Source organism: Cheilinus undulatus, linkage group 22 (genome assembly GCF_018320785.1).
Source record: "Cheilinus undulatus linkage group 22, ASM1832078v1, whole genome shotgun sequence".
Classification (NCBI taxonomy): domain Eukaryota; kingdom Metazoa; phylum Chordata; class Actinopteri; order Labriformes; family Labridae; genus Cheilinus; species Cheilinus undulatus.
Window position 1 is genome coordinate 14,966,078 of NC_054886.1, and position 9,864 is coordinate 14,975,941.

At 41.7% G+C, this 9,864-nt stretch overlaps 1 protein-coding gene across 3 annotated transcripts in view; it reads left to right on the forward strand.

Moving 5' to 3' along the window:
- LOC121504944 (NACHT and WD repeat domain-containing protein 2) overlaps positions 1-9,531 on the forward strand; it is a 78,878-nt gene extending 69,347 nt beyond the window's left edge. For all 3 annotated transcript variants that reach the window (XM_041780065.1, XM_041780063.1, XM_041780064.1), the window contains exon 8: positions 1,779-9,531. In XM_041780065.1, the coding sequence (XP_041635999.1) occupies positions 1,779-5,672 (3,894 nt within the window). In that variant the 3' untranslated portion in view covers positions 5,673-9,531. The remainder of the gene's footprint in view (positions 1-1,778) is intronic.
- Positions 9,532-9,864: the final 333 nt, after the last annotated feature.

The window sequence follows — 9,864 nt, forward strand, 5'->3', positions numbered from 1 at the left end:
TCTGTTGTTTGTTCATCTCACAGTGAGCACACACTGAAAGTATAACAAACTGGCAAGGGATGAATAATGTCACTTTGCAGTGTTAAACACTGCAGAGTTGTGTTATGAAAACAAATATATCATCTGCTGAATTTCTCTTGTTGTTTAATAGATGGTTGAAGTATAAAAACAGCATAGTGTAATTGGTTCCTAACAGCGCAGTGTCTTCCGGGCACAATTAGAGTAAACTGCCAAATGCTGAGATGAGTCTTTAGAGACTCTGCAGGCACTTAAGCTTGTGATAATAGCTGGTAGTTTTAGAATCTCAGAATCTGGGGCATGGCATGTGGAGCATAGTGCTTGGTCAGGAGTGAGGCCAAGGGTGGTGTGAACTTCCTGTTAGACCTAAATGCCCATGCTCAAATCAAACTATCCCGCTTCCACAATGCTTCGGGAGAAGCTCTGAATGCATTAAGAGGAAGGCCACTGACAGCTTTTCTCACTCGTTAATTCAGCCATGAAACCAAACATGTGGTTGCTGCTTGGTGAATATACCGATGAGTCTGGTTTCTACTTGACCTGGAAATCTCTAGTGGGGCCACAACACATTATGCATTATGAGGCACCTAGGAAATCAAATGTGCAGCCAACAGCATGATCATGTTCCATTAAAGTAAACAGAACAGACATGAAAGAGATACAGCAACAGAACAGCAGCTTCCACACTGGCTCTACTGTGGCAGCTGCCCTGACAAGACACATACTGATACAGCTTTGGAAATTAAGAATTTCTCTGGCTTTGAAAACTGTTTGAATTATTTGAGATAATGTAAGTACAAACTAAATATAATATAGGGGTATTCATTTTATATCCAGTAAAGACATTTCAGTGTACAAATCTATGTATTATATATTCATGATTTGATGGTAATGCAGATGTGATTCTTTTGGTCAAAAAATCCAAATTATATATTGACCACGTTTGATTTAAAGACACTCTTGATTAACAAAAAGCACAGTGCATTTTTGGAGTAGCTGTTTGACTCTTAATATTACCCTACTGTTCTATTTGTAGTATGTGGCTATTAAATTTGTAGTCTAGTTTGCTTTCACTTTCCTTGAACAGTTTAGATACACAAATTAAAACAGTCCATGAAAATGATGTGGGCCAACAAGATTTCATTTCACATTTACTCAAATTAACAGTTCCCACTAATCACACAATTTAAAACTATTTAAACGCCAAAAATCCTCCTGACAGAAACTGTCTCTTTTTCTCTTCCTCTCTCTGAAAGATAAACACAGCTCAGTGTGAACAAGGCGTCATCACTGTTGGCCTAAAAATGTCAAATAACATCTTAAAGTCTCCCAGAAAAAGCTTCTTTGGCAATTCATGAATTTATGAATGGAACTACTGTTACAACAAACCCTCAAATGAAGTGGTGCTCATTCATGAATTCTCTACACCAACATACTACCAAGTATGTTAGAATAAAAAATGTTGGTATATGTTAGAAATTTGATATAGCACAGGTGCTGTTGTGAGGCAAAGATGTAAAAAAGAAATAGATTCCTCCACCATCAGCTTTGATTTTCTTGGTTGTTTTACTGTATTTCTTAAAGGCAGAAAACAAGTCTTTTTAGTCAGAGGAGGTATCAAAAATGTCAAAGATGGCTATCTGAATTTGATTTCATTTGGTTTGTTGTTTAAAGCCTTACTTAGCCATTGTATATACTATGAACTCTTCTTTAAAATATACTGGTCCTTTTCTAACAGCTCTCAATGCTGTTTCTTTCAGGCCTACACGTGGCTACAGACAGAGATGGGCCCTGAAACAGATCCAGTGGTCATTGTCCGATTTATCGGCTCCAGCCAGCTCTCCATGGACTTACGCACTCTCCTCCAGAGCATTTGTGAACAGATTGCACTAAACTACCGCTGCCTGATTCACTTTTTGCCTAACAAGATCCAGGAAATGAGGGAGCTGCTAATTAACCTTCTGGGGGAATCCTCCTTCCACAGACCTTTGGTAATTATTCTTGACGCCCTTGAGCAGCTCTCAGACTCTGATGACGTTCGTAAGCTTTGGTGGCTCCCCATTCACCTGCCTCGGACAGTCCGCATTGTAGTTTCAACGTTGCCCAACAAACATGGCATCCTGCAGAAGCTCCGACACCTCATCCATGATGAAGGGTACTATGTGGAATTAATTCAGAGGGACCGCAAGGTCTGCAGCCAAACGCTAAAGCAGCAGTTGCTCGGGGTGAAGAGAAAGGTCACCTCAGGCCAACAGATCTATGTCAATGAGGCGCTCGCCAAGTGTACTTTGCCAATGTTTGTCAACCTCATCTACAGAGAGGTAGTCCATTGGAGGTCTCACAAAGATGTGGATGACAGGTCCTTGTGCTCCACAGTGCATGAAAGCATAGAACAGCTTTTTTACTCTGTGGAGAACAAGTTAGGCCAAAGATTCGTCTTCAGAGCGTTAGGTTACATCACAATGGCCAAAGCTGGGCTAACTGAAGTTGAGCTTGAAGACATTCTGTCCCTTGATAATATCGTTCTTGGTGATGTTATTGTGGCAACTTACCTCAAAAACCCCCTGAGAATCTCTTATGATTTAGTTGCAAGGCTCAAAGAGGAGCTGGACGGTTACCTGGTTGAGCGACAGGTGCGAAATGTCACCTTGATGGTTTGGGCCAACAGACACCTTCATCTCATTGCCCAGAAGCTGTATCTCAGCAATGAGGAAGATGTCCATCAAATGCACAGCCTCCTTGCAGAGTACTTCCTGGGAGCATGGTCAGGAGGCAGAAAGAAGATCTTCACCTATGGCAACAACCATTTCACTTCTCTGAATATATCACATCATAAAAACCCCCACAATCAGTCACACGAAAAAGCACCCTCTGAGAAGTACTCATACGATCGACAAACTCCTGAGCAGCCTTGGGTGTTCCAGTGCAACCTTCTGGAGCCTGACATTTTCTTTGTTAACCACAGGAAGATGACAGAGCTGGTGTACCACCTTACCAGGAGTGGGCGCACTGATGACCTCATGTTTGGTGTTATCATGAACTTCAGCTGGCTGTACACAATGATCAAAATCGGCCAGTTTGAAAAGGCTTTAACAGACATTGACCTTGCTTACAGCTACACCCAGGAAAAGGAACTGAAGTTCCTGGCCACCACTCTCCGTAGCATTAAGGTTAAAGTGCTGAAAAACCCTGCATCACTGTCTGCAGAACTGCAGCAAAGGCTCCTGCCTGTTGTCACCTCCCTGCCCAAGCTTCGACACCTCCTGTTGGAGTGTGATAAAGATGGTCCAAAGTACTGTTCCATTGTGCCTCTCCACTCCTCTATGGATGTCACCTACAGTCCTGAGAGGCTTCCTCTGTGCTCAAGCTACATGCAGATTGTGGAGGTCTTGCCAACTCTAGCCCCAAACATAGTCCTTGTAGCACTGGAAGATGGATCTGTCAGTACATGGGATGTAGAGAGTAGACAGCTTCTTAGACAGATCGACACAGCTCGATCTGTTGTTCTGGGAATCCGGCTAACAACTGATGAAAAGTATCTGGTTGTGGCCACAACCAAAAACACACTACTTATTTATGATAATCACAAGTCCTGCCTTCTATCTGAGGTTGAAATCAAAGGGTCTAAGCATAGTGGCGTTGCTGGTGGAGTAGCCTTTATCAATGGCTTTACTTTGTCCACCCATCATGCCTTGGCGTGGCTTGAGGCCAGCAAAGATGTCAATGTTATTGACCTGCTCTACGGTTGGCCTCTCTACCAGTTCCACTGCTGGTATGAGGTTACTTGTGTCCAGTGCTCTCCAGATGGAATGTATGCCTTCTGTGGCCAGTACCTCAACACTGCATCCATCTTTCATCTCGGAAATGGAGACAAGTTGGCCACCGTGACCTCTGAGTTTTCTGGGGGATTTGTGAAGTCCATTCTAGTTCTGGACACCCTTCACCAAATGGTGATGATCGACAATGAAGGAAGTTTGTCAGTATGGAACACCAAAGAGATCACCAACCCACGGTTGATGGAGGACTACGATTGTCGAGGAGATGACAGTGAGGTGGTTGGCATCGAGTTATCTGAAGACCAACGCTCTATTCTCATCTGCAAGGCCAGAAGCATTGAGATTCTGGACACTAAAGTATGGAAAATGGTAGAGAAGTTCAAAGCCAAACGTACTGAACGTTTCGTGGCCGCTGTCCTCTCCAAGAATGGACAAAGCATTGTGGCCTCCATGGAAAACACCTCCTCCATCTTTGTTTGGAGGAGGGACAGTGGACAGTGCATGGCAAGCCTGATTGAGATCTCAGGGGCTATTGTCAAACTCATCAAATCAGTTCACCACAACCTGCTCCTTTCTGTTGCCAGCAGTGGAGTGCTGTCTGTTTGGGACATTGATATCATCACCGCCATGTCTAATATTGACAAAACAGGCAAGAAGATCCAGACCTTGCAGCTGTCAGGGAGAGAGGATTATGTGTTTACCATGGACGGTTCAGAAGCCGTCCACAAGTGGAACTTCAGCACTGGCTTTATTGAGACAGTATTTAAGCACGAGGGCATAGTGGAGAACTGTGTCCTTACCTCCTCAGGGGATCTCATGGTTACTTCGGATGACAAGTCCAGTCAGTACATCTGGCAAACCACAACAGGAGAAAACATATTCCGCATCAATGGACAAAGAATATCACAGCTGCTAATCACCCACAACGACCAGTTTGTGGTGTCCCTTTGTGAGCAGAATGCTTCCAGAGTCTGGAGGCTTGCGACTGGGCACAAAGTCTGCAACATCTTGGTCACCCTACAGAATGCACTGATCACCACAGCAAACACTTTCCTTGTGGGAACCTCCAAAAACAAGCTCCTTGCTGTCAGCCTGTGGTCAGGCAGTGTTTCCAAGAAGTTTGTATGCGATGATGGCATCACCATCGTCAACTTCAAGCTCATCCCTGACTGCCCTGACTGTGTCGTGTTCATCACATCCACGGAGACTGTCTTCATCTGGAATGTGGCTGATGAGTCAGTTTGTCGGCGAGTCCAGTTGCCGACAAACTTCCTTAAAAATCTAGAGGACTTCCAGATCTCACCCAATGGGAAACTAGGCATTGTCTCCAAAGGTGACGAGAACATTAATGTCCTTGATCTTCACAGTGGGAAGCTGAGGCTTGTCCATGCTGCTGGTATAATCTGGCGCCAAAAATTATCAAGAGATGGGCGCTACCTTGTTTATGTCTGTTTTCGGAACTGCGATGAGGACGATGATGCTGGTGTTGTGTCCAATCTGATAGTGATGCGTCTTGCAGATGGTAAAAGCATTGGCACATGCTCCCTTTACAAGACACCAACCTTCTTGTCTCTTTCCCAGCGCGCACTTAACATCATCATTGGCTTTGAGGATGGAAGCATCGGCACATACACAGTAGTAGACCGCGTGGATGCTGCCCTCAAGATAAAGATAGCCACCTCCAACAGCCGACAGATTGTCAACAATGCCTCGCAGAAGGTGCGGCCCAAATGTGGCAACCATTCCTTTAAGACCGTAGCCGACTGCATTTGGAGGGAGTCAACCGAGGTCTTCTCCAGGGACAGCCCAATCAATGTGTCTGACTCTGGTGAAGGTGAATCGACCACACCTACAAAAAAGACTGAACTGCTGCAGTGATTGGGAAATCAGAAGTTGGTGGAGTCAGGACAGGTGACAAAGTTTAGAATCTCTGGGGTTGCAGTTGATTCTTGTTTACAGCCACGTGATTCAGCTGCAGATGTCAGCCCTCTGGGTAGTTAACGGGCCGACCATTTTAACGCTGCACTCAAATTATGTATTCCTTACTTCCAACTTATGATACAGTTTCTCTTTGTTTTACACATGAAGACTGTTACAAAAAACTTTTTGAAAAGAAGAAAAATGTAAATTCTGTGAGGTATTATTTTGCCATTATGTGTCCTTTTTGCATTTGAAGAACAGAGTTATTATTCAAATGTCTTGGTCGAACATTTTCAAAGCCATTCCAGTGATCTTAGCCACTTCCATTGTACACAATCTTTATTTTCATTGTGCACATCAAGCCATAATTTTGTCTTTAAAGAAGAGAGTATATTTACGTTTGTATCAACATCAGTCAGTACTGTACAAAAAGGAAGAACTATGAACATATGTACATATCCCTTTTTGGCTGCTGCAATTTGTGCAACTCCTTAAAAATGTTATGTTGTGCTTAATGCAATCAAAGTGAGTGCCTGGAATTTAAAATGTTCTTTATGTGCAGATTACAAGATTTATGAAAATGCAGGGAATTTGTAAACACAGTATACACACAGTTACATAATACTTGCATTGACATTAAATCTGAGTGGTAAGCCTAGTCAAACCAAGTCAACAACATGAGAGACTGGTGGCATTGCTCTTTGTAATGATACTTGTACGTAGAAAAATCTTGGAACAGTTTACGTAAATTTGATGTGAATTTACTTGCAGTTCCATCAGTTTGTGTGCTGTTTGTGTTAAGGGAAACACCACTATTGAGCATACAGTGTAGCATAGCACCATACACATTCACGCCTTAAACAGTGTACTTGCTTTAGGTATAGTGGAGTTTGTTCAAATGTTACTGTAGAAAAAAGACACAGTGATTAGCCCAGTGTTTCACAGAAACAATTTGGTGAATATATTTAGAGGTTTAGGCTGTAGGAGAATGCACTTTATGGGTGGTTTTGTGAGAAATTGTTACATTTATTTATAAGAAACATTGTAAAAAAATTGTTGAAGTGATCTAGAGTTGTCTTAAAATAGGTTTTTGATTGCCTATAAAAATACACAACGCTGACCAGGTTCTTGCAGGCTACAGCTAATTCACATTAATACTTAAGCCTCTCTTTATACTTCTGAAGTCATGACATAAACAGATGGCAAAGAAAGGGCATAGGGAAATCTATGGAACCAAATAAGGGTCAAAAACAACGTGCTTGTGCTAATTACCTTAAGTTTTAACTTGTTTGTTTATCTGCTCTTGTAAACCTGCTCAGCATGACTCCATATCGTGAATGTGTCATTGCAGAAATAATGGGGCACTTGTAAAAGAAACTCAAAATAAATCAATGGTTAGGATCTGTAAAAGAATCCTTATGTAGGAGTCCAAGTTATCTAATCTCTTCCTGTCACAATGGCAAATTCCAAGTCCTGTCAAAAGCTTCATTTCCACCTAGCGGTCTGGTTCATTTGGTTCAGTATGCAACTATTTGGGTTTCCATTGTCAAAAGTAGGGGTTGACTGATGTCGATTTTCAGGCCAATACAGACAGATTGTCAATAGTTTCTAAGACCAATAACCAATATTTAGGATGGTTCTTCTCTTTTTTTTCTCTCTTACCTCATAAAAAATGAGGGATTAGAGGGAGGTAGAGCCTCAGCCCAGTCAGTCAGGGCACCTCACCCTGTCTCTGCCTCTCCTGTCTCTCTTTTTTTCTTGTGAAGTTTTATGTGAAATGTATGCACTAGGAATAGTTGTCCTAATGTGGTGGCCAATCCAAACCAAGCTGTGCTGATTTACTTTTCCATCATCAGTTTGGTTGACAGAGCTTCACAAAACTGCACCAAGAATAGTCCTGCTCTGGTCAAACCAACTAGAGCCAAGTTGCTCACTGTAATGGAAAAGCCCTATATGAATCATGCTAGGGTTAGCCGTATCAGCTTGTCACTGCCGGAAGCTTGCATGTATTGAGCATGGTGACAATGCTGATTGGGCTGTGATGGCCAAGTGGTGGGGTAGGTGAGATAAAAAATGTCTCTGCAGGGCACAGGTGGCAGAATGGATAAGGTGTGTGCCCCATGTACGCGGGCGGCCCAGGTTCGAATCCGGCCTGAGGCCCTTCACTGCATGTCTCTCCCCACTCTCTTCCCTGTTTCCAACTCTATCCACTGTCCTCTCCTCTATCAAATAAAGGCACAAAATGCCCAAAAATAAACCTTAAAAAAAATGTCTCTGTGCTGGTATGGTAGGCAATAAGAGCTAGCTCTGGGATCCTGGAGAATGGCTGTTTAGTCCTCTGGAGGTGTCATAGGACTACTTGGATGAAACATTGGCGATGAGAGGTTCCCACTTGACAACCCTGGCAGTGTGCTTTCTTCTTGCCTGACCCTGTGGTCTACGCAGTTTATTCGTGGATCTCTCCACTGAGCAGCGGACTGGTGATTGGTAAAATAAAACACTAGAAAAAATTATTTGCCAAATGCTGAATAACAATCAGGGCAATAACCGGTCAACCCCTAGTCAAAAGAGGGAAAGGTACCAAAGTAACCAGTCTGTACCATCCTTCTTTTTGGCACCCTTCTGTTGGGCTACCAAGCCTACCTATCTGTCAGTCAAGGGTGTAGTTAGACACTCTGCAGTCAGCTGAATGGTCAAAAAACTTGTCAATTCAAATGTGACAGCAGTAATAACTGATAAGCAAAACATGAAGACCCCATCCTGGATTCTGCCCACCAGTTAAGGGTATTGTTGGCTGTGGAAATGCAACACCATCAGGATTTACCATATCAAATTGGACCAAAGGCGCCAAACCAACATGAACTGCTAGATTCACAAGACTTAACTGCATCTTCTTCATCTCTTTGACCCTATTTTGACTCCATAGAAATTTGACTGGCAAAATCACAGCAGGCTGAAACAAAAGCTATCAGATCTGGATTGATGACAATCGAAGAGAATATACAGGTCAATCTATGAGGTTGTACCTTGCAGATACCTTGATTGCTTCTTTTAAAGCATGTCTGTAACAACCCAAAATGAGACCAATCATCTCCCAGGCATGATCGAAACCACACACTTACACTTTGACGTATACTTTTTAAGGGCTATTCCATCTTATTGTATGTTTACTAATTTTGAAGAGTTGAGATAAATGGCCCTTGGATTATTTCAAACCGGGTAGCAGCAACAAGCTTTAAAATACTTTACTTCCCTCCAACTGAAGAGTTTCTAAATTAAAAAGAAAACTATATCATGTAATTGCCAAAGTCCCAATTATAGTTTGTGTTTGATTATGTTGTCTCATTGTTTTTGAGGCTTGTACTGTAATGATATTGTTACCAAATTGTTTCAGTGTTGGACTGTAATTATGTTTATGATAGAGAAAACGTGCTATCTTTGCTAAAAAGTTTAAAAAGAGTCCTCTTATAAAATATATTGGAATGCCAGTTTAAGAGTATATTTGAATGTGTCCATATGGAAGCCAGTAAATGGTATTATTGTATGTTCAGTAACTTGAATGACTTTTAATAACTTATATGTTTGCAACTCATAGTTGACATACTGGTATAATGAATGTTTCTATGGTATTCTTTGTATTGTCAGGACTGACTTACCTGTTTAGAGATTTATATTTTCATAAATGTTGTACTTACATTTTGTTACAGAGTTGTTTAACTGGAATTCAAACAGAAAAGAAACTTATGTCTGAAGCAATATGAAACTAGTGTGTATGCATTGTTTGTATGAAACATTTTAATGTAATAAAATGGTTCACTTTTTGCCTCCAAAGCACACGCCTCAGGCTTTTTCTTTGTAATAAGAGGTTGTAACACAACATTGTGATCTCACTGCTTGTATTTGTGTGTTTGATTTATGACCTTTGCTGTGAGAGAAGACAATGAGTGAAAAGAATCATTTTTAATGAGCTAAAATTAGCAGAGGCTTGAATTACTGGTAGTCATTAGTTGGGATGTAGAGCTACTTTGATAGAGTCTTTTCTTGGTTCGTAGTAAAATTACTTTGAGTTTTTATTAAAGGATTCTTGACAACATATCTTCAAGGTAACACAATATATAATATGTAATTATACACCGTTTACTTATCTGGT